Raw genomic sequence first — 26343 nt, 5'->3', positions numbered from 1 at the left:
TATTGTCAATGGCAGATAACCAGTACATCCATTAACGTGTTACTAAACCCACAACAGTAAAATCAGTCTGTATATAAGGGGTTACTCCTCTGCATTGTGTAAAAAGGATCTTTGATCCTGTCTTCTCTGATTCTCCTCTTCTTCCATTGTCCCCTTAATATCTCCTGATAGAACACAGCCTTGGGGACACTCTGCACATGCTCAGTTTGGTGTGTACTTCTAGAGAGTTTTTTTTCTTTTTCTTGGGAGGGTGCGTGTGATCAGCACAGGGCCAATCAGTACTGTCCAAACAGAGGGTGAGAGGTTATGCAATCTCATAGGGCAGTGAGAGGAGAATGAAAACTCCTCCTACAAGCTTTAACCATTGCTCAGCTGGACACTGAGAGAAGTCACAAGACTGCTCTAACTGCTAATGAGAAAAGGTATTTAGCTGTTTATATTTACTAAAATATATGCATTTCCATGTTCTGTGTGCTGTGGGGGACTAGATATAGTGAATGCAGGGTCCTGGGTTTAGTAACACTTTAACCACCTCCCGTCCGGCCGTTGTATATAAACAGCCGGACGTTGGCAGTGCAGGGTCGGGTGGCCGTTTATAAACGGCCTCCCTGCACCCTGCTTGTGTGCGCTCCCTGGGATCCAGTGGAACACCGATGATCGGACGGGACCTCTGTGCGAGGTCCCGATCATGTGATCACTGATTGGCCAATCAGTGATCACATGTAGAGTAGTAAGCAAGCTGTCACTTCTGACATCATTGCTTACTACGTGTGAAATCTGTGAATGATCACAGAGGTCACATGGTACAAGGCTATTCACAACAGCCTTGTACCATGTGACAAGCTGTGACCAATCACAGCTCACTAAGTAGTTCTCAATGGCTGCAAGAATGCAGCTATAGAGGAGAAATGATTGATTTTCCAGCCTTTATGGGTATAAAAGCAATCAGTGTAAAAAAAAAATCTTCATCACCCCCCACCATGATGACACTGTACTGCTAGGGTGACAGTATGTAAAAAATAAATAAATAAATAATCTAAAAAATAAAAAAAAAAATTTAAAAAAATTATAATTTTTGGTTATAAACTAATTTGGGTTATTTGTTTTTACTAAAAAGATAACGGAATAAATTTTGGCCAAGATTTATGATGAAATATTATTTATTTGCAAAATTTTATAAGAAAAACACTTTTTTTCAAAATTTTTGGACATTTTCATTTACATAGCAAAAAAAAAAAAAAAATCCCAGTGGTGAATAAATACCACCAAAATAAAGCTTTATCTGTTTCAAAAAAATGCTAAAAAATTCACATGGGTACAGTGTTGCATGACCGCCCAATTGTCATTCAAAGTGTGATAGCACTGAAAGCTGAAAATTGTCCTGGACAGGAAGGGGGTAAAAGTGTCCTGACTGGAAGTGGTTAAATGCATAAAAGTGTAAAATATATATGCATTCATGTTTTTTTTCCTTTATTAGTTTCATGCAGAACTTGAAATGACAAAACATGCCCCAGAGGTTGGAGGTAAGTTAATGTGCATGCAATTATAAAACACAAATAAACAATTCGTTTTTACTGATATGTGTTGCAAAACTTAAAGCCAAACTTTGGGCAGTGCTAAATAAAGTGTAGCTGAGGAAGCCTCTACTCCTCTACTCCAGATGAAAAAAAAAATACCCATTAAGACTCCTGGGATGCATGACATCATTTTGGCCTAGACCAGAAACCAGGAAGCAACTGAAATGTATATAAGAATTTATAACAAGTAAATATAATATACTTTTCTATCTATTTACTGTACTAAGACTAGTAGCATAAGGATTAAACATAGTTAATGTTGATTGGGAGAGATAAGTTTCGCTTTACCTTGAAAAGCAATAGGTGTTATGTTTTATGTTAACATGGCATGTTACGTTTAATAGATCTAATCCAATTAAGTGAACATGCTATGATAGCAAAGTTAGTCACTGTGACAGACCCAACCATAGTTGGGTCTGTCACATTCACAAACCTCCAGTAGTATGCCACTAGAAAGGCTGAGGCCAACTTTTAATTGCCTAAATTTTATCCATTGGAGGTTTTTATGACCCTCAAATTCCCATCCACCCAACCCCACGCAATGCTGTAGTACATAAACCAGACTTCTTCTAGGCCTATTGTGCATTTTTTGGATTGGCTAATAATCCTGTCTTGCAAAGAGGATCTAGAACTGCCTGAAACTTCTTTATGTAGGAATCCCAGTCAAGACTAAAAATTACATCATGTTGAAGCATATGTTTTTGGGGGCTTACGGTAAGAATGCAATCCATCAATCTTTGGAATGAGGCCAATGTTCCATGTGAGCCACAAATGAGGCCCACTTACTGAAACAGCCCATCTGGTGTAATAAAATTTGTCTTTTCACTTGCCTTATATGTTAAGGAAACCTGTCAATGCTCTTTAGTAAGATTGATGTACCTGCCGCCACCCAAGCTTCTATCAACCCATCCACCTGGAGTATGGGTTAGCATTCATTTTGGATATTTCATCTTGTTTCTTGATCTCCTTTCAGAACCTCAGATTTCCATATGACTTAGGGATAAGCACTGTGGGACTCGACCATTTGCTGTTATATTCCTCTATGAGCCCAAGAATTTTGTATGCCTCTTCTGAAATGGCTTTTATCTGAGTTTTCAGATACTGTATCTGATAAGGGCTTAACTTTACTTTGACATGAGGCTCAGTCACAATGTCATGGCAACATATGTTAGTTCAACTAGGTAATTCTGAAAATACCTCTTGCTTTTCCTGCAAGAACTCCATCACCTACTGAATCTGGATAGCAGACAGGGTCTCTGACAACCTAACCTCTAGTATCCCTTTTGTTGGTTATACTTTACAGTCACTTCCTGCTGAAAGAGCCCACCTATGCTTCCAGGGGTTATAGGGTTAACAGGGGCTGGTAGATCTGGTATTATACATCGCTGATTTTTTTTTTGTCCTCTGATCTCATAGAGGCCCCACCATTTGCCAGAAAATTACTCTGTAAAGTAGTCACCAAAATTAAGACTCTGTGTCCCATGTTAAAGGTTCTCATTGGCTTGCTGCATATGTTCCCAAACTATAGGCATTACTGCCACTATCCTATCCTGCATCTGAGCAATATGTTCAATTACACTTTTGGGAGGTGTGGCCTCCTGCTCATGTTTCCTGGAATAAATCCAGGAATTCCCAAAGACAAATATACTGTACAAAAGTTCAAACTGGGAAAACACTGTGGAGGATTGTGACAAATTCCTTTTTGAAAGCATTAGGCATAGTAACAGGAAGTCCCAGTCTTTTCCATCTATAACAACCACTTTTTTAGTATATCTTTCATGGTTTTATTCTACTGTTCTACCAGCCCATCATTTAGGAATACCATTATGGGAAAAAATACCAATCCTACCAGACAGTGCCTAACAATATACTGTATGTATTATATATTCAAACAGTATATATACATGTGGGGGGTTTTTTGTGCGTGTGTATAAATTATAAATATCCTGTAAGATGCTTTACTGTTGGACAAGACAATCCTGGCCATAAACTTGGGAGGGGGTTTGCCACATGTAAATATGCCTGACTGACCACCTGGAACAGGGTTTATTACCCGAGACACAGTGCAGTTTCCACAAAGAGCGTGGCACTGTGGACATGATCTTCACAGTCCGACCGCTCCAAGAGAAGTGTCAAAAGCAGAACCGTGAATTGTACACCACCTTCGTGGATCTCACCAAGGCTTCTGCCGCTGTCAGTCGCTAAGGTCTGTGGCGCATCATCTCAAAGTTTGGATGCTCTGACAGATTCATCCTAATGGTACATCAGTTTCACGACGGAATGATGGACAACAGAGAAGCTTCAGAGGCCTTTCCCATTACAAACAGCGTCAAGCAAGGTTGCGTGTTGGCACCAGCCCAGTTGAGCATAATGTTTTCAGCCATGCTGTCAGACACCTTCCAGAACAGTTCCTTGGGAGTTAGCCTGAGATACAGGATCGATGAGAAACTGTTCAACCTGAGAAGACTCCAGGCTGTCACCAAGGTAAAGGAGACCGTGCTACGAGACCTCCTTTTTGCTGATGACTGTACCCTGAATGCTGGATCAGAGCAGGAAATGCAAGCCAGTGTGGACAAATTTGCAGCAGCATGCAACAACTTCGGCCTCCTCATCAACACAAAGAAGACCGAAGTGATGCATCAGCCAGCTCCGAAAGGCCAACACCAAGAGCCCACCATCACAGTGAAGGGACAAAAGCTGCAAGCAATGGACCAATTTACATACCTTGGCAGCACACTCTCCCACGTAGTGACAATTGACATTGAGATCAACTGCAGAATCGCCAAGGCAAGCTCTGCATTTGGTAGACTACTGACCAATGTGTGGGACTGCCATGGAATAAGCCTTGCCACAAAGCTCAAAGTCTACCAAGCAGTAGTGCTAACTACCGTGATATATGCCAGTGAGACTTGGACTTTATACAGGAGGCATGCTAGACAATTCAACCATTTCCACATGATCTGCTTGCGCAGACTTCTGAGGATCTCTTGGCAGGACAAGGTGCCAGACACAGAAGTCCTCTCCAGAGCAGGCATGCCATTAGTTTAAAGCCTGCTGATGAAAGCCCAGACACGTTGGGCAGGCCATGTTGCAAGGATGCCAGACCACCACATCCCTAAACAGCTCCTCTATGGTGAGCTTTCTCAAGGAAAGTGATCGCACGGGGGACAAAGGAAGCAATACAAAGACAAATTGAAAGCCTCCTTCAAGTCCCTGGATATTGACACCAGCTTTTGGGAAACCCTGGCACAAGATCGATCAGCATGGCGCACGATGATCCACCAAGGCTGCCAGACATTTGAGGAAAGAACAACCATAACACAAGAGAAGTGACACTCCACAAAACCAGAGCTGCAAATGCTGCAACAGTGGTGCCCACATAAGTCTGTCCGACATATGACAGAACATTTCATGCCCGTATATGCCTTACCAGCCACCTACAGAAACACCGTGGACATCCCACTACCTGTTAGACGTCATGGTCCTCTACAAACATCATGTCTAGTAGATGGGAATAGTGTGAAGCTTGATTCATTGAACCATATTACAGTTTTCCATTGATCGGTAGTACACAATTTATGGGTGAGGCACCTCTCTCTCCTCTTCTGAGCATTGCTTTGTTTATGGAGTTCCCTCTGCACAGTTTTTGTGGACATGGGCTTTGGAAGACTGAGATTGAACTTTGCAGTTCCTTTTGCAGTAGTTCTTTTCTTATTCCAGGTCACAATTCTGCTTAATGTACTTTTGTCTCTTTCAGTCAGTTGATCGTGTCAACCGTGTTTATGCTTATCAGATGACGTTTTCTGGAAACTGTATATGCCATCATTGCCTTTGATATGGTACCTCACGACACGGCAAATACATTCACAGAGGCACCAGCTAAGTGGGCACCAACAATTTGCCCTCTTTGAAGCTCAGTAAGATCTGACATGACTCTGTATTATTAGCAGCACACGCAGTGAATGATGAAAGTGAGGCTTCCCACCTATTAGCTAGGTGTCTCATCACACAGCGGAGGTAAAAGAATGTTATATCACTTCCACTTTCAATGTGAAACATGTCGTCACTTTCACACCTGCAAATCTTGTAGTGTTTCCATATTTTTGTCCAGCCCCTATATATATATATATATATACAGTATATATATATATATATATATATACTTATATATGATAGGATAATATAAAACACCAGTTTAACAACTTTAAACCTAATATATAACTATTCTTCCCAGATCCCACATCTTATGAAACATTCCTGGACTCCCGCCCTGATGACATGGAAGTTGCTGCGGTGGAACTGGTGGCTGATCTTTGTCAACAATACAAGTTAGTGTTGAATAGATGTTATGGCATTTTCTGAAAAGCCACCCTTTCACTTTGTTTGTATCCCCTGCATTTTACAAAGCTTGGCATTTGAATATAGCAGAGCAGGATTAAAACTCTACCTGCATTCTTCGCTGGGAGATCCATTGCTCACTGAATGTCATAATAGGTTGATCTATAAGGCTCCATGCACACTGGGCATTTTAATAACGCTGGTAACATTATTATCTTCACCAGCTAATGTGAATTGCCCATGTATTTGTATTTGATATGTAAAGATTGTTAGAATACAGAACTAATTTAGGCTGGTGATGATGCTAACTTGGTTGGAAATGTTTGACCTAACAAAACCATTCTAGAGGTGGAGGAAACCTACTTGCTGGGGTCCAAAACAGCAGGAAAGACCTGCTTTGGAACACATCCTGTCCTATTCTACTCTAACTGGAGCAATTAGCTTTGAATGGAATTGCTCATTAACTGAAAACCCTTAATTATTAAATGGATTATTTTATTAAAAACATTTTTATTCTGCATTCTCTGTAAATAAAATTACTTCTTGTTTTCAATGCCAGATTTTATTTACTTACTCTCCTTTAGATCACTTTTCCAATGCTGCCCCTGTGACCATTAGACTCTTGTGAATAATCATAATAGGGTATCTGTACCTAGATCACAGTAGCAGTACAGAATATAGAGCACTTTAGACCTCACTCACATGAGCAATGATGCCTGTGTGGTGTGAATGGGAGTTTTTTTCACAGCGTCTCTAACTTCCAGGAGCTGTGTGCAAGTAGACCATTGAAGTCTAATGGGACACAGAAGCTGTACAGGCACAACCGTTCATCTTTAGATTGTAAGCTCCATGAGCAGGGCCCTCCTATTCCTTCTGTAAGGATATGTATTGTAATTATACTGTCTCTGTTGGTGCTATATAAATCCTGTATAATAATAATAATCCTAATGTGATAGGTGAGGATGAGTGACCCCAAACAGACAGAGAGGCTGGAATGGGAATGTAAATTTATACAAAAAATTCCAAACTGTAGGCTGATCCAAATAGAAACAGGAATTCACATATCACTATGATTTTAATTGCATTTCTCAGCTCTGACAATACAATCTGCTTCTTCGCAAACCTTTGATCAAAGGTATATGGACAGAGAAGAGATCTGAATGAGAAAAATAAATCAATTTCCCCAATCCACACTAACAGCATGGATGGAGGAGTGTCCGTTGACCGCTTTTTTTATTCCTACAGCTGTGGCACCAGCGGCTGCCTGAACACCTGAACAGTGATTGCATCTGATAGGATGGAATTACTGCTCCGCCAACAATTTTCTACTGGCTCAGGAAATTTTTTTAACTTGACCTTTCTCGAGCCGAGTGGTGCTTGTAGTGTCACCCATGGCTCCAAATTCAACCATCTATGGTTAGCTTTAAAATCCTAAGCTTTTATTTACAATAACCATTACTATTAAGGCGTGTTGAGAAAATGTAATTTTTTTTGTATAGTTCCTCCTTGTGTATAAATATGTTTGGTTTCAGATCCATTTTCAGAACTGTATTAAGCTTGAAGAAGGAATCTAAGTCATCTCCATAGATCCCAATTAATGACTTGTTTTAGCTAACAAAAGGGTATCACTTAAACTTCAAATTTTCTGCATTATTTGATGGCTAACACAGTACAATGCTCTACTACTGCAAACTACTGAAATTGTAATTTACATTAGTTCAGTATTTCTGTTTACTAATTTTAATAGTGTTATCATGGCAAGTGCGGTAGTATAACATCATTTACCAAGACAGTACCATGTATTATAACCTCTGATATATCAGCTCAGACTGTCCCTTACAGGCTTTTATAATGTAATCCAAAATTCCAAGTACAGTTCTTTTATGGTGATGAATGTCTCAGGATATTGAATGTCTCAGGATAAGATTTCTCAAACATATTAATATAAGACTATCTTTCTTTAGAGTACGTTGTCACATTGTACACCTGTCATCAGCAAAATCTCTGACCATAATCAGAAAAGCAAAAGAGGCTGGAGCCCCCCTGACTGTAGAGACCACTCACCATTACCTATCCCTGAGCTCTGAGCACATTCCCCCTGGTGCCACATATTACAAGTGCTGCCCACCTGTGAGAGGCCATCACAACAAGGTACCTCCACTGTTCTGTACTTTCTCCTACTTTACTCACACATACACATCCATCCCTCAGACTGGCTGGCAAAGATAGAAAATGCAATTTACATGTTACTAATAAGAAAACATTTCCACATACTTTCATACAATAATGTAATTCAGTGGTCAGCAGTATATAGGTTATTGCACACAGCTACACTACGTTATAGTAATCAATCATTGTTCAAATTCCATTAGTTTGATTCCACTTAACTGCGGAAAGCTGATATCTACGAATTTGCAATCTGAGTATATCCTACACTTAGTAGCCAAAGTCTAATAAGGGACATGTAGCCCTCTCTTGAGGGACATTTGTTACTCTAGCCAGCTGTACTGTGCCACCCATCACTACATAACAGTTTACAGGTAAAGGTCTAGATAATTTTATTGATTATGGACTGATTTAAACATGGTGAAAACCTGACGCTACTTTACATTTTTTCATTTGTAGGAGGCTCTGTGGAACGCGCTCCTACAGGGCCATATAGATATGGTGGTTTCTGACCATTCACCGTGCACACCAGATCTCAAGCTTCTGAAAGACGGAGATTACATAAAGGCCTGGGGAGGAATTTCTTCCCTACAGTTTGGTAGGTATTGGCCAGTTTTCAGTACACATTTTTGGGAAGGTGTACTATTATTAAACGTAACTGGCACTGTAGCAAGCTTCGTCACTGGGTTTCTGCATTAAATCTGCAACCCCTCTCACCAGTATAATGGTAGAAATAGGAGAGCAGGCAGAATGTTGTCTGTATACCTCAAATCTCACAAAAACCTGGACCTTGAACACTTTTGATACCTGCCACCACCTATGCCTCACCACTAGGTATCGACCCAGTAAAGGATTCTGGGAAATATGTGACCTGTACTAGGATTGAGGCTTCCATTCCTGACTCTTCTAAAAATAAATATGCCTGAAAGGATTTCTGACTTGATTTGCTGCAGATTGTTCTGCAACGTACATGGCAGACAGGCAGGCAGTTTGAGTTTTTCAGAAGCAATTCAACATTGGCAGCCTTCATATATCTCCCAGTACAAGTTTCCTTCAAAGTATACCTATTATTATATTATTCTCATGTAAAATGCACGGATGTAGAATAATGTGTAACTAGAAACTTTCAGGCAATTATTATCTCTCAGAAGTATCATGGATCTTCTCCTGACAATGTCTTTTTCTTCCTTTCTCCTCGGAAGACCAATGCCATCTTTGTTCAGGCATCACTCAGGCTTAGTATCCTACTTCCTGGAATAAGATGTTGGAATATACTGTATATGACACAGTCATGTAAATCTAGATGCCTGTGCATTAGCCTTTTTAGTTTTGTCCTGTGGGTAGAAATATTGTCTCACACAGAAATTACAATGTTCATTTTAATACCCCCCCCCCCCCCATACTCACTTTACCTTTGCTCCCCTGATGTTGTGGTCAGCCAACAGCAATCTCCCTGACCCCATATGACAGAGTCACCAGTGCTGTCACACTGAGTGGATCACATTCTTCTCCATACTCATGGCCAGATCTATCGGATCTGGGCATGCAGTACAAAAAAAGAAAAGTCAGATGGCATAATGTCAATGGTGTGGCAGAGATGCAGGAAACCAGTATACCCTGTTCACTCTGCATGCTTCTATACCACGGGTCAAAAACTGAAACTAATGTCTGACAGGTAGTGCAGAGGCGGTGCAGAAGTGAACAGGTAACGCTAGTATGTATTAGGCTTAGATTAGGATGATTAAACAGAACGTGTGCCCCCTTGTATCAGGTGTCCCTATCAAAGTCCTCCCCTACATCAGGGGTCCTCTTTATTGATCCTCTGATGTCAGGGTTTCCATCAGAGTGCCCCCTTACATCAGATGTCCCCATCAGAGTCAGATTACATCAGATTACATCATGATCTCCCTCAGCATGCCCCCTTACAGCAGGTGTCCTCATCAGCATGCACCCTTGCATCAGGTGTCCCCATTAGCATGCCCCCTTACATTAGGTGTTCCCATCAGAGTGCCCCTTTAAATCAACTGTCCCTATTAGAGTGCCCATTACATATGATGTCTGCATCAAGGTATCCCCTTACATCAAATGCCCCCACATAGTGCCCCTTACATCAGCTGCTCTCATCAGACTGCCCCCTTACATCAGATGCCTCTATCAGAGCTCCCCTTAGATCAATTGTCCCCATCAGACTGTCTCATGGATCGGTGTATGCACTCTCAGAGATCTTGGTGGGCGTAAACAAAATCTGGGGGGGGGGGAGCGCAGTCCTCCCCAGCATCTCCCTAGATCCGGGCCCGTCAATTCCAAGCAGTATTGGATATTTTGCTTGATTTGGGGAGCTGAAGTTAATGGCACTGGAGTAATATAAGATTATAAAGGAGCGTATGTTGCTAAGGAGGGCAAGACATAAGCAAATCGTATCCAATGTATAGGCAAGACTAAAGTTTGCTTTCAGAACTGCTTATTTTTTAAATAAAAGGCAGAGTTTTTTAGTTTTAGTTTTTTCATTACCACAGCTACATCTTTTCGTTTCCATAGTGATTTGGGACAGACCCTTGATATAAATGCATTCACTGTAACCTTATGAATTGCCAAACACTGCTGCCATCTAGATCAATAAGTGTGCAGTACAAAAGAGCCTATGAACTATTTCTGGTGTGTAGACATGCTGGGTTCAATGAGACATTTTATTAATATATCAAACATCTAAGAGTAATTATAGGAGGTCAGTGTCAGTAAAGTGATAAAAGAATAGACTACAGCAGTGATAAAAACAATAAAATATCTGCCAGCGAAAGTAATATTGTTTTACTGACTATATGAATACCGTATCACACAATAAATTTAGCATTGTTGTGAATTTCCAGTAATATAATCTTTATATTGTCAAACAATACAAATGTTCCAAAGCAACTCCTGTAGTGTATGGGAATAGAAGATGGGTTCAAAATGAAAAAAAAGTCCAATTTGTTAATGATAAATGCAGTATTGTAAAATGCAACTTTGAATCCATCGACCTTAGTTATAAGGCATCAGATGTTGATAAGTTACAATAGTAAGACATATCCAATAGTGCTGACTTACTGCTTGTATGTGTAAAATACCATCATGGTTAGTGTTATGTTTCTGTTGCTAAAACTCAAGAGAATGAATAATGGGGTCAGACATGAAAAACCCTTATACAAACTGGAATATATGAAAACTGTTGGGGGGGGCTCATTTAGAATCAATGATAGCATGAAAAGATGTATCTCACAGAATGTGGCAACTTTATCTGTTAATAACCAAGGTGGAGGGATAAATAAATCTACAGTTAAATTGGAAAAACGTTTACGGAATACTAATGGAAACCTGTGTTAACAGAAATGTGTAGACTGCCATTGCTGATCTTCTATTGCTGTAGAGTAGTATGAAAATAATAATTTTTGGCCCATGGCATTGAAGGTACCAAATAACACAGGGTTGTGGAGCAGATGTCTTCCTTGTCATTGGTTCATGTCTGCATTAACAGTGGACACACAGATAGGCAGAATGTAAATAATTCAGTGCCTGTTTACACCAGAATGCGGTGTGGGAAAACTATTCCGCATGTGTTTCCCGCACCATGTTCAAAACAGCAGGTGTAAATATTAAGTTAAAGACACCCCAAAAGCTGGTTGCAAACTTGCCTGCACTGGATCGTATGGTACAGAAGTACCATGTGATCTAGTTGCAGTGTGTATTTAAAGTGTGCACTATTTTAACACAGTCCAGTGCGATTCAGCCCATTCAAAATGAATGGACTCAAATCGTACCAAACTGCACCGCATGTGAATTGTACAGGAATGCGCAGTGCATTCATGTGTGATTCTTGCTATTAACCAGTCCTTAACGTTTACACTAGTTTGGAACTTCGATGATATGTCTAATGTGCTTAAAGTAAAAGTAATGAAACCAAGTGATTTTCTGCACTTGAGACCCCAACTAGGAATGATGCTCTGCTGATAATCTCAAACCATGCAGAGCTTATTACTAATGTCCATATAAAAGAACATCTGGGTAGCAGTGACCATAACGTGATTTCATTTATTGTTAGCTGTAAACAACAAGCACACACAGGAAAAATAAAAACGCTCAACTTTAAGAGAGCTAATTTTTCAAGGCTGATTGCTGCTCTCCAAGACAGCAACTGGGAGGGAATATTGGCATCGATGAACACAACACAGAAATGGGAGTTCTTCAAAAAGACTGTATGTGAACACTCTGCAAAATATATTTCCATGGACAACAAATTTAAAAGGCTAAAAAATAAAACCTATGTGGCTTATGGCCAAAGTTAATATAGCTATAAATAATAAAAAAGAGCTTTTATTAAATATAAAAATGAAGAAACACTATAATCATTTACACAAGGCCACAAAAATTGAAAACGAACGTCAGTTTGCAAAAGATAGCAGGATAAACCCCAAAAAATTCTTCAAATATATTAATAGTAAAAAGGTCCAGTCTGAGCATGTAGGTCCTTTGCAAAATAAACTAGAGTGGGTGACTGGAGACAAAGAGAAGGCAAATTAAGAAATATCTTCTTCACCTCTGTGTATGCAAAGGAGCATGAGGAAGCTCTTGTCCATAATGCGCATGGTTTTGATACAGCCCCAGATGATCCACATTGGCTCACAGCTGATATGCTCCAGAAATATTTAGACAGAATAAAGGTAAATAAAGCACCTGGACCGGATAGCATACACCCACGGGTCCTTAAAGAATTGAGCTCTGTCATTTCAAAGCCATTGTTTCTAATTTTTAGGGACTCTTTAATGACTGGCATAGTACCACTGGATTGGCGTAAGGCCAATGTGGTACCAATTTTTTAAAAGGGATCAAAATCTTTACCAAGTAATCATAGACCTGTTAGTTTAACTTCTATAGTTGGGAAGATACTGGAGAATTTAATAAAAGGCCACATAGATGAGTTCTTGCTGGAAAAAAATATTTCAAGCAACAGACAGCATGGATTCACGAAAGACAGAAGTTGTCAAACAAATCCGATTTCTTTTTATGAGGAGGTGAGCAAAACCTTGGACAGAGGGGTGGTGGTGGATGTGGTATACTTGGATTTTGCAAAAACGTTGGACACAGTTCCCCACACATGGCTAACGTGTAAGGTAAAGTCTACAGGCTTGGAAAAATTGGTATGTAAATGGATAGAAAACTGGCTAAAAGATCGTATTCAGAGAGTAGTGGTTAATGATTCATACTCTGAATGGTCTAGGGTCATCAGTGGTGTACCCCAAGGTTCAGTGTTGGGACCCTTACTTTTTAATGTATTTATAAACGATATAGGGTCTGGGATTAAAAATACAATTTCAGTCTTTGCAGATGACACCAAGCTGTGCAGTGGAATAACGTCCTTACAGGATGTCTCCAATTTACAAACCGACCTCAATGCACTGTTTAATTGGGCAACTATGTGGCAAATGAGGTTTAATGTTGATAAATGTAAGGTTATGCACTTGGGGGCTAAGAATATGCATGCATCATACATACTAGGGGGGTACAACTGGGGGAATCAATGGTGGAGAAGGACCTGGGAGTTCTGGTAGATCACAAGCTTAATAATGGCATGCAATGCCAAGCTGTGGTTTCTAAAGCGAGCAAAATCCTCTCTTGTATTAAAAGAGGTATAGACTCCAGAGAGAGAGATATCATATTACCCCTGTACAAATCATTAGTAACACCTCATCTGGAATATGCAGTTCAGTTTTGGGCACCAAATCACAAAAAGAACATTGGGGAATTGGAGAAAGTACAGAGAAGGGCAACCAAACTGATAAGAGGCATGGAGGAGATCAGCTATGAGGGAAGATTAGAGGAACTGAATTTATTCTCTCTTGAGAAGAGGAGATTAAGGGGGATATGATCACCATGTATATGTAGTTCATATAGTGGTTCATATAGTGAATTCGGTGTAGTTTTATTCACCCTGAGGCCATCACAGAGGACAAGGGGGAACTTTTTACATCTGGAGGAAAAGAGATTTAATCTCCACATACAGAAAGGTTTCTTCACAGTAAAAGCTGTGAAAATGTGGAATAGACTCCCTCAAGAGTTGGTTCTGGCCAGCTCAGTGGATTGATTTAAAAAAGGCCTGGATTATTTCCTAAATACACAGAATATAACTGGATACTAACATTTATAGGTAAAGTTGATCCAGGGAATATCTGATCTCTCGGGGGATCAGGAAGGAATTTTTTCCCTGCAGGAGCAAATTGGATCATGCTTTGCTGGGTTTTTTTGCCTTCCTCTAGATCAATTGTGGGTATAGATTATAATTTTTTTTTTCTAACTGGATGGACTTTTGTCTTTTTTCAGCCAGACTATGTAACTATGATTAGATAGAAAATAAAAATAAAAAAGCAGCTAGCACAGGTTAATGCGCTCCCACACTTATATTTATATAAATAATTAAATCATAAATGAGGTTTCAGTTACACCCCTAGTGAATCCTTCTGTGTGTAATTATCCCAAACTCAATTCTTCATATTATTATACAATCTTATGCAGTGATGTTTGATAAACCATATGAAATAAAATAAAAATGTGCAAAACGCATAAAAACACAATACATAAATCCACTGGTATCCCTAAACAGGGTGAAATCACAAACATGTATTAAACCACACGTGATAAAACACTTGGCATAAATAAATGCCCAAAGGTGCAGTAGATACAGACTGAAAAATGACACTATTGTGTCTATAAAAAAAACAATAGGACGGTCAGAATATATGGACCCTGACTATATGACAATCTACAAGGATTATAACAAATCCTTCAACATAAATGTGTGACCACCACTCAACAAGTGCCAACATGTACCAAAGTATAAATTGCCGTGCTCTCATCCCTAAACTTGGGACTATACTGCTATACAAATAGCAGGAAGAAAACAAGATTAAATAAATAAATAAAAATAATTAAATACAATATTGAGTGAATCCACAAATGAAAATCCTGTGACACTCTATGATAAACACATAACTTAAATTTATAACAAAGTCCACAAAAACACGTGCTACCAATTATTAATAAACAATAAACAAATCGTCCAAGTGTGTAATCTTCAATATGGCCGGATATATAGAATCCTCCAGTGATCAATATAAATCTGGCAGGTGAACAAAAAGTGTAATCCTTCACCAGTAAGATTGCCCCCTAACCTTCATGAAGCGACCACACAGGGTCAAACCGCTTTTTTGCTATTAAGCACAGCCAACCGCTCAATCCTCAACATCAGATTCGGTATCACAAACAGTGGTGGTATCCCCCTTCAGAACTTACAGGTATCACCTCTCCTGGTATCTATTTGTACCTCAGATGTGTTATGAGAAAAAAATGCTCACAGATCCTCATTGGAACTCCTGGGTGTACTCCTATGGGTGTATCAAGATGACCCTTCTGCCAGAAGTGATGTCACCACCTCTCCGTCTCTTGTCCGACTAGTTGCGTCACTAATCACGTGACTTCATCAGGTTCCTGTTGTTCACAGTTGGGAGTGTCTCCCTATATAACAAGAAGTGCCTGAACAAGGACCTTCATGGCAGGATCACCACAGATTTAAAATAAAAAAAATAATGTTTGAAATTACATTAATAATAAAGCTTATATGAGATGAAAGTGATTGGGTTTACTTACATAAAAATACAGATACCTTTAACCACTTACTCTCCAGAGGATTTACCCCCATTCCTGACCATGCCAATTTTTGCGATACGGTGCTTACTGTAACTGACAATTGCACGGTCATGCAACGCTGTACATAAATTAAATTTATGTCCTTTTTTCCCACAAATAAAGCTTTGTGTAGGTGGTATTTGATCACCTCTGTGTTTTTTATTTTTTGCGCTATAAACAACAAAAGACCGAAAATTAAGAAAAAAAAACAATATTTTTTACTTTTTGCTATAAAACAGATCCAATAAAAAAATTTAAAAATATCAAATTTCTGCATAAATTTAGGCCAAAATGTATTCTGCTACATGTCTTTGCTAAAAAAAAATCCCAATACATGTAAATTAATTGGTTTACATGAAAGTTATAGCGTCTACAAATGGCGGTATATATACTGGAATTTTTTTTTTATACTAGTAATGGCGGCGATCAGTGACTTATAGCGGGACTGCGGCAGGCATTCTGACCTGACACTGGGTAAGAATTGACCAATTGCCACTGACATCCCCAGTGACACTAATACAGTGATCAGTGCTAATAAAAAGCACTGACACTGTACTAAAGACACTTGGCAGGAAGGGGTTAACATCCGGGGCAATCAAAGGGTTAACTGTGTGCTGTGTGTGTTTTAAAAGGCAGACATGCTGTTTTGTATCTCTCTACTGTGCAAAATATTTTATTGTATCTCTTTGCAGGATGAAAATATTTTCTTGAACAAATTAATTTGTAACAGTGTATGTGGTTTTCATTCAGCAAAGTCCATTCATTCAAAAATCGAATGGTAAAAGCAGACAAAATGTTAAATTGCTTTCGAACAATATTCTTCAGACTCTTCTGAGAATCTTTGTACAAAGTTTAATTTGAAAATCTAAAAGTGTTTACCAAGCTTAAGACATATGGTATAGGTTAAATATAGCTTTAGACTTCTTTTGTTATAGCGGAGTTCCACCTGGAAAAAAAAAATAAAAGTCAGCAGCTACAAAAACTGTAGCTGCTGACTTTTAAAATACAGACACTTACCTGTCCCTCAGTCCAGCAGTGGCCTCACAACCACTGGTTTCACCGGCCATCCTCTCTACCTGGCGACGGCATCTTCAGTGTGAGCACCCGGCTGTAACAGTTGCGGCTTCACAGCCGGGTGCCCATTGCACATGCGCGAGAAGCACTGCGCTTTGTGAATGGTCCCGTAGTCTTCTGGGACCTGTCACTTGTCCCAGAAGACTACGGGTAGGGAGAGTAGGAGGACAACTTCCACTTCCGATCACCTAGGCTAGAAATAAGTTGAAATTCAGTGTGGGATATGATGACCAAATATATGCTTTAAAAGACAGAGAGGGGAGTTTACTAAAAACTGAAGAAGCCCTCCCCAGCTCCCATGTCCTGTGATTGCAGTCACTCTATATGAAATATAGCAAACAATTGCATATATTATTGATGTTTGAGGAAAATCCTAATCCACACATATATATACAATTGATATTCCAAAATGTATTCTGTTCTCATAATAGGAGCTGTACATAAGGGTAAAAATGCATGCTGCCATAGCCGTCTCTAAACTGTCCATACACCGTTAGGCCCCTTTCACATGAGCAGACCAATGGGGTCCGCCAGACCCCATCGGTCCATCCATAAACCTCCATGGTCCAATGGGTGTCAGCAGACAATAGTCCGCTGACACCCGCTGGCATTCGATCCGAACTTGTGCTCCAAAAACAATCCAGCGGATCAATTGACAATCAGGTGCAAACGGACAGGCGGTCTGTTTCCATTCAACCACCCCATTGAAATCAGTGGGCAGTGTCTGTGTCCACTCTGCAGCAGCAGAGCACACAGAGACCTGTCATCCGCCTGCTCAGCAGGGATCAACAGAGAGATCCCCCACTGAGTAGGTGGATCACACTGACAGATCAGCCCCATCTGAAAGGAGTCTTAGCTCCCGCTCACATTAGGTGTGACTTGGCATGCGATATGCATGCTAGGCGACTTGCAAATCGCACCCTATTGTCTGCTATTAGAGCGCTTGGTCAGAGCCGCACCAATTTCTAAAGTAGTGCATGCACTACTTTTGTTGCAATTTGCATAGACATCAGTGTCAGATGTCTTGCAAATCGCAACTGAAATCGTCAGGTCACCGATTTTGAAATCATGCCACTTCACTGTAAGTCGTACGATTTCAAAATCGGCTTTGATGTGACTGGGGACTTAGGTGCTGTTTGTTCAGCTAATGTTGTTGGGGTCATCCTGAATTTAATAAGTATTTAAAAATTGTGAAGTCCTTGCATGGGATCAAGACTGCAATTTAATTTTGTGCTTGATGTAAAAGATATATGTGGTAGTATACAATATTAGGTGAGTGTACAGCTCCTATTCTGAGTTAAAAAAAATAAACAATAGAATAAAACAAAATGTAAAGTGTACCCCTTACCCCCCGTGCTCATGCACAAAGGCATACACACGAATCAGTCCTACACTCATACATAAAAAGTGATCGCACCACATAGGTGAGGTTTCACCGTGAATGTAAGAACCAGAACAGTTATTCTAGCACCAGACCTCCCATGTAAATCTAAAGTGATTATGTGGAAAAGCTTTAAAAAAATCACCTATGGATAATTTAATGTGCAGCACTTTCTTGCCATTGCATGCCCAATTTTAACCACTTGCCTACCGGGCACTTTCACCCCCTTCCTGCTTAGGCCAATTTTCTGCTTTCAGTGCTGCCACACTTTGATAATTGCACGGTCATGCAACACTGTACCCATATGAAATTTGTATAATTTTGTTTCACATGAATAGAGCTTTCTTTTGGTGGTATTTAATCACCACTGGGTTTTTTTTTTTTGCACTGTAAACAAAAAATGAGCAAAAAAAATTTGGAAGAAAAGGTTTTCTTTGTTTCTCTTATAAAATTTAGCAAACAGGTAATTTTTGTCCTTCATTGATGTGCATTGATAAGGCGTGACTGATAGGTAACACTGATGGGCACTGATGAGACAGCGCTGATGAGGTGGCACTGGTGGGCATTGATGAGGAGGCACTGATGGGTGACAATGCTAAGCACTGATGGGGGTCCCTGCTCTGCACTGATGAGTGACATTGCTAAGCACTGCTGGGATAGCCCTGATTATCAGTGCAGATCTCCCCTGTCACATTTGCTAGTTATTGGCAGTACTTTCCTTACGCTGTGACAGCATGAGGAAAGTACTGCCGATAACTGGCAACTGCATTTACTGTCATTGGACACATCTGACCACGTGGTGAAAGGCTGCTGTGATTGGCCTTTGACCTCATCACGTGATCAGCTGTGTCCATAGGACACAGTGATCACTGACAGTGCTGGGTGGGAGCCACTGGGGGCGAATTCTGGGAGGATATCCATGGATGCCCTCCCAGAACTGGACAACCATGCTGTAGCCGTCTTTCGGCTATAGCGCAGTTGGGAAGCGGTTAGAGTGTGATATGTTTGGCATCTCTTTACACAGTGTAACATCATCTTTTATATATTACAAACAATTGTGTGTTATATTGTGTTTGTCTGCACTAAAATTCATTAAACTGTATTTTTCAACACAATTTGAATTTGAAAAACCGCTGCACAAAAACCATGTGACATAAAAAATTGCAACACCCAACATTTTATTTACTAGGGCCTCCACTTAAACAATATATAATGTTTGGGAGTTCTTAGTAATTTTGTAGCAAAAAATGCTGATTTTTACAGGAGGAGAGAAATGTCAGAATTGGCCTGGGGCTCAAGTTGTTAAATAAAAAATACATATTGATGGACTGATAGATTTTTTTTTACTTTAGTTTTTGCCTTTTAATTGGCTCAAATAATGATATTTATTTTCTGGCAAACTGATTTCCCTTTTCCCTTTTAGGACTGTCTCTTTTCTGGACCTCTGCAAGAACCCGTGGCTTCTCTTTGACTGATGTTTCCCGTTTGTTGAGCAGTAACACAGCCAAACTGTGCGGTCTTGACAATCGTAAAGGATCCATTAAAGTAGGTTATGATGCTGATTTGATCATCTGGGATCCTGACAGAGAGTTTCAGGTATGTAAAATAACAGCTGTAAGAATATATACAGTTCGTTGAAACTGGTCCCTGTAACAACCAATCTGCTTCTAAACACAACAGTTGGAGTTTGATGGGTTGTTGTTTCATTTTCTCTAGACTTATATATGAGAACTAATGTACAATGTATCATAGCAAGCTTTTTACATTAAGAAAAAGTAACTTTTGCAATGGAAATATATTCACATACATGGTAAAATGTATTTTACTTCAAAAAGGTGACAGTCACAGCTCTCTCCAGGATCATAGGCTAATAAGCATATGCACCGCTGTGGTCCTGCTAGTTTGTCCATTAGGTCTGGCTTAAAGGCCAGATTTTAAATGTGTTTCCCCTAGGACAGTAAGGGTTCTTTTACACTGATAGTGGACTGCAGTGCCTTCTAAAGAGGGATCCAGGTTCAGATCACTTTTTAGAAAGCATTATAATGCCTCCTCACTACCTGATTTAACCTGCACCGCCTGTCAAACTCTGCACTTTGAGTTAAAAATGCTGTGGACACCAAACAAAGCATCATGACTGCAGCATCTTTACAGCCCTGCCTGGCTGTATTGAGGCAGTTTGGGTGGGCAACAGGGGGCAGTAAAACCATGGATCAGCTGCCTGTTTTTACTGCCCCCCGGCCGCCAATCTGAAGAACCACTATGGTAAGCCTACCGCCCTTTGAAAAGTGAACAGTGGTGGAGCTGTATAGTAGCACCAAAAAGCGTTCAGAAGTGCTACTGCTGCCTTTTGATGCCTGTTTTTTAAAAAAAAATTGAAATTGCCAAAAGGTAACTTTACATCGTGGGCCAGTGCTGCAACTGTGGCCCCCATTGATCTCAAAGAGCGAGTTTGACAAGTGGTGCCTCCTGAGTTAAAGTTGCTGCAGCCACCAAGCAAAGCATCACGGCTACAACTTGTGTACAGCCCTGTCAGGCTATAATGGTAGAATTTGTGAGGGCAGTCAAGAGGCGGTGAAACTGCGTCTCATCCACCTGTTTTTAGCGCCCCCTCCTTAATCCTTAACCCTGTTGATATTTACTTTGTGTTGATGCCATTTAGTACAATTCCCTTTTATTGGTATGTCTTAGCATTTTATTTTTCTGCTGTTATTCTAGGTGCAAGAAAAGGATATTCATCACAAGAATAAGGTAAAAAAAAACGAACCAAATGAGAAATATTACAAAGGGAATGCAAATGTAACAGCTTGGTTCTGATACAAATTAAGGCCTAGGTTTTTATAAATAAAATATAAAAATCAGCACAAGGGACATTACTTACATTTAGGGCTCCTTTACACTTGCTTCACCTTCAACACACATTAAAGCACCTGCTGCTTCAACATGCTTTTTTGACATGCTTTTGGTGCTTCTGTGAAACCTCTGTGATGCTTCAGTGATGCTTCTATGATGCTTCAGTGGTGCTCCAGTGATGCTTTTTTGAAACTTCAATGAAGCTTGGCAGATGCCCTGTGCATGTCTTGATTTTCTATTTGTTTTAAAGTAGAAACCCAGCTCAGTAGTACCCCCAATCAGCAGATCCCCTGCTCCTTAGTATTCCTGTTCAGCATTGGAACCCTAGTTCAGCAGATCCCCAGCTTATTAGTACCCTCGTTCAATAGATCCCCAGCTCAGTAGTAACCGCCTGCTGTGCTGATCCCCCACTCAGTAGTAACCCCCAATTCTGTTGATCCCCTGCTCAGTAGTAATCCCCAGCTCTGCTGATTCCCTGCTCAGCAGTAACCCCCAACCAGGGGCGGACTGACCATTTGAGCACTCGGGCACTGCCCGAGGGCCCGTGGTCAGTAGAGGGCCCCATGAAATGCCCCTGGCAATTTTTTTATAGGCTTTTTTGAGTGTGGGCAAGGACACAGAGGCCCCATGATCCCCTATAGCCCGGGGGCCCCATGAGTTGTGAGTCTGCCCCTGCTGATCCTTTGGTTTTTCTGATCCTCTTCTCACTCTGGTCCCCACTTACCTCCCGCTCTATTGCTCCATGCTGTGCACTACATGTGACATGGTTAGTTCCTCCTGCTCTGGTCTTCCAGCTCTGCTACTCTTCCTTTGCTCAGTCCTCTCTCTATGATCCCCGCTCTTCTTCCGTTATATCATTCCCATGTTGCACATCTGTGCTGTCTGCTAGTTGCTCCGCTCTGTTCCAGACCCCATTTACCTTTCTGCTGCTCCATGCTGCACACCAGCTGTGATGTCTGCACCAGACACTTCCAGGAAATATACTAGAACCAGAAGTGACTGCTGATGACATCTTCTGGTTCACTTGTTGGTCTCCCAGTGCATGCTGGAATATCTCATACCTGCAATACCTTCAAAACAAAGCAAAGCTAAAGCTGAATAAAAGCCTCTCAAAAGCTGCCGGTGCTGTAAGCAAGTTTTGTCATAGATTTCTATGGAGGCTTTGAAGCACCATGAAAGCAGCATGGGGTATAATTTTTGAAGCAAAGCAAACACAACATGTGAACAGGACTGTAAGCTAACCATTTTATTTAGTCACAGTGGCTTTGATTGGCATTCAGATTGCTTTAAAAAAGCGTGTCCAGTGCCACATTTTTAAGCACGTGTAAATGAGCCCTTAGTATGTGTCTCTTGTGTTGATTCTTCTCCTTTCAGTAGAAACCTTCCTCAAGACTTTCTACATAAGATCAAAAAAAGAACCACATAGATGTCTGGCAAGATCGAGTGGACCTAGAGTGGAAATTAGTATAGGTAATACATTTGGACAGAGCCAGCTTTATGGGAGTTATAAACCTGCAAAACCAAGCATGTTTATCAAAATGCTTGTATAAAAGACCATTCATGACATATCCCTCCATTGCAATAAACCCAGTTATACTCTGTTGATGCAGCTCAAGCACAAAGACCTTATTTATATAGAAATAAAAAAAACCTTCTTCATTGGATCTTTAGGCTGGATTCACAGCTTTCTGTGGACATTTTCCTAAATTTTACATGCATTATGAATAATCATACATTTTCACGTGCTGCTATTGTCATCCATAAGTCTAATAACATGTGTCGATGCATTAAAAAAAAATTGACATGTATCAATGCATAACACCGATTAGCACCATTTAAAACAATGGCCAAGCATAGGAGCCTAATGTCCAGTATTGTAATATTTTCAGACTTGTAATCTACCTCCTTGACTTCTAATAATGCTTCTGTACTCTGCAGCTCACACCATATCTGGGATTCCTTCTTCACGGAAAAGTCATGGCTACTCTTGTTCGGGGGATTCTGGTTTATTACAATGGGAAGCATGCTACCCAGCGAACTGGAGAACTTGTTCTTATGCATACTGTGGAGACTGAGAAACCCAAGGCACCCTATTATTAGGAAGAACGTATCAAATATCTGAACCATTCTTTGATGTTATTGAGAAGTACCTACCAAATATTTAAGCGCTTCCTTTATATTATTAGAAAAAAAAGTTCAAACAAAGAAAGTGCTTCAAATTATCTAACATGCAGTATATCTAATGGAGAGGAGAAGAGTTAGAACCTGTCAGGTTTTTATTGCTGTCTTTTTCCCTGCTGTGGAGGGTCACCCCCTCTTTTTGTCCTGATGACCACTATGGAACAGGACAAAAGAAATAAAAAATCCCTAATTTGTACCAAGAATAGAAGGGGGCTCATGTTTTGGTGAAAACTAAATAAAGGTGGGTATACATGGAACAAATTTCATCCAGTTCATCAGCAACCAGCCTAATTTCAACCTGTGTGTAGCCCTCCCTGTTTGACAGAAGCAGATCATTAGATTGGCTTCTATCAAATGACCCACTGGAAAACCTTTTTCAATCAGCATCTTCCAATTAGCTGCAGCTCTGTTCAGTGTATTCTGACAGTGGAGAGTCCCTACTGTCAGAATACACTGTCCTGGCAGTGGAGATGCAAACTAGGTGGATGCAGGAATCTGTTTTTTTTTCTTTCAGCCCGCTGTGTATGTACCCAGTCTCCCATACGGGAAATGAAGGGAAGTTTCTCCAATGGGACAACAGACAGCAAAACCGGACAGAGTGTTTAATTATTTCCTATTCTGTTCATAAAACAAAGATTTTTGCAATAGATACTGTAGATATAATTTCATTTGTAAACTGATTACCTAATAAAATGTAATTACTGAGAATACTAGTATTGGTTAACCCCTGCTTCTTCCAACTATTGGATGCTCTGAGTAGTTTCACTCTTTGCAAAATTTAGGTTATGTATGCCTGTGCTTACCAAGGCCCCTTTCACACTGAACCAGGGCGTGCAAGTAAACTCCTGCATGCAGGACTTTCGGTGCGCTTTCACAAAGTGCACAAAAAATGCAGCACATAATGGAAGTTTATGACAAAGTGCAGCTAACCCGCATGAAAATCATGGGTACATAGCACTGCTGGAAGAGCACACAAGATTGATGTGAAAGCGTCCTAATAGTGGTTAGATTAATTTAATGGTAGTAACTATGTGTAAGGAAATATAATTTTTATTTTCTGTTCTAATAAATTGAAATGTTAAAAAAAATCAGCTTATCATTTCTATTTACCATTTGTCCTCCTAAGGATTTACCCCCCTTCCTGACCAGGCCATTTTTTGCAATACTGTGCTGCGTTACTTTAACTGACAATTGTGTGGTCATGCAATGCTGCACCCAAATGAAATTTACTTCCTTTTTTCCCCACAAACAGAGTTTTCTCTCAGTGGTATTTGATCACCTGTGGGTTTTTTATTTTGTGCGCTATAAACAAAAAAAGACCGACAATTTGAGAAAAAAAACAATATTTTTCACTTTTTGTTATTAAATATGTTCAGTAAAAAAATTTAATAATCAAATTTCATTATAAATTTAGGTCAAAATGTATTCTGCGACATGTCTTTGCTAAACAAATCTCAATACGTGTAAATTAATTGGTTTATGCAAAAGTTATAGATTTTACAAATGGAGGTACGTATACTAAAATGTATTATTTTATTTTACTAATAATGACGTGATCAGCGACTTACAGCGGGACCATGGGATTGCGGTGGACATTCTGACACTGGGGGAAACTGACTTGGTGTCACTGACATCCCCAGTGACACCAATACAGTGATCAGTACTAATAAAAAGCACTGACACTGTACTAAAGACACTGGGAAGGAAGGGGTTAACATGTGGGGTGATCAAAGGGTTAACTGTGTGCTGTTTCACTGTTTGCTGTGTGAGTGCTTTACACTGTAAGGTCTCTCCCCTGTCAGAGATACTCTGGCAATCACCAGGTGCCGGCGAGAAATCACCGGCCAGGACCCAGTGATTGACAGCCGAGGCCACGAATGGCAGCGTGAGTAGGGCACGTTCCCCATACATGGAACTGCAAAATCACACATATATATACATACATGATTTTACGCACCGGCACCGCCCTGCAGCAGTATTTCTGCTACAGGGCAGCAAGGAAGCGGTTAAAGAATATGTGAAGCAGAAACTGCTTTTTTAGTTTTGGATGGGTTGAGGAAAGGCTATCTGAGGCAACATTAGGGCTTGTTCATACTACTGATTCAGTGGACGCCTGGTGAAACAGAATGGTATAATTCTTGTTGCGGCTGTGAAGCAAAGCATTGCGACATGCGTACACCCCTGGCTACTACCTCCGCAGGTAAAAGGGGTAGCGACTACTGCCCCCCAGGGGCGGACTGACCATTTGGAAACTCGGGCACTGCCCGAGGGCCAGGGGTCAGTAGGGGGCCCCATGAAATGCCCTTGGTACCTTTTTCATAGGCTTTTTTCAGTTTGGGCAAGGACACAGGGGCCGCATGATTCCCTATTGCCCGGGGACCCCATGAGTTGTCGGTCCGCCCCTGCTGCCCCCAAACCTCACGTGTGAATGAGACGTTAGAGAGATTTGCCCATACTTCCTGTCCTGCTAACCTTTTACTATACAGGAAGTGAGAGGACTATTCCAACAGCAACACAGGCAGAAATATGCTTTTCTTTAGTAGAGTAGGAGAAGACTAGGACTCCTGTCAACTTTTTATTCCTGCCTGTGTCCCTGTTGCAAATTTCCCTTACTTCCTGTCTGGTGAAACTGTTGTCAGAATGACAGTGAGTGAGGGTAAATCTTTGTAATCAAGGTCCAGAAAACAGAAAAAGCAGAACAGAAAAAGCTCTAATTATATATTGCATTATCCAAAACTAGAAAAAAATTGGCTCAACAGACACTGGCTTTATGAAATACATTCTTTTTTGTATATATAACTGAAAATCCTCCTTGGGCTATGGCCCAGGTGCTATAGTCACATATAGAGCATTCTGGTAACAAAGGCACACATACAAAAGGTAAGAGACACAAACAGGTCGACAAACATTGTTCTTTGTAGATTGTTGAGAGGAAAGTGAAAGTGGTACCTCATGTTGGATCCCTGTACCATCGCTCTCATGTACACCTGGAGCAGCCATGACAGGACACGGGAAATCTATCAACGTGGAACACAGAGCCTGGAGACTCGGAAAAACGGAAAA

The 26343-nt window shown here is 40.4% G+C and overlaps 1 protein-coding gene across 1 annotated transcript in view; it reads left to right on the top strand.

The window, feature by feature from the left end:
* The window catches only part of LOC149470267 (allantoinase, mitochondrial-like), a 39606-nt gene extending 15618 nt beyond the window's left edge, over window positions 1-23988 (top strand). Inside the window, exons 6-12 of the mRNA XM_089665885.1 lie at window positions 1478-1523; window positions 5812-5905; window positions 7880-8066; window positions 8541-8679; window positions 19673-19845; window positions 20965-20997; window positions 23038-23988. Coding sequence (XP_089522011.1) covers window positions 1478-1523; window positions 5812-5905; window positions 7880-8066; window positions 8541-8679; window positions 19673-19845; window positions 20965-20997; window positions 23038-23199 — 834 coding nt within the window. The 3' untranslated portion in view covers window positions 23200-23988. The remainder of the gene's footprint in view (window positions 1-1477; window positions 1524-5811; window positions 5906-7879; window positions 8067-8540; window positions 8680-19672; window positions 19846-20964; window positions 20998-23037) is intronic.
* The last annotated feature ends 2355 nt before the right edge of the window (window positions 23989-26343 follow it).

This window comes from Staurois parvus, unplaced genomic scaffold (genome assembly GCF_062004578.1).
Source record: "Staurois parvus isolate SC_StPar_1 unplaced genomic scaffold, SC_StPar_1.0 ptg000049l, whole genome shotgun sequence".
NCBI classification, from domain to species: Eukaryota; Metazoa; Chordata; class Amphibia; order Anura; family Ranidae; genus Staurois; species Staurois parvus.
The sequence above is the reverse complement of the archived record's forward strand: the minus strand, read 5'-3'. Positions and strand labels throughout refer to the sequence as shown.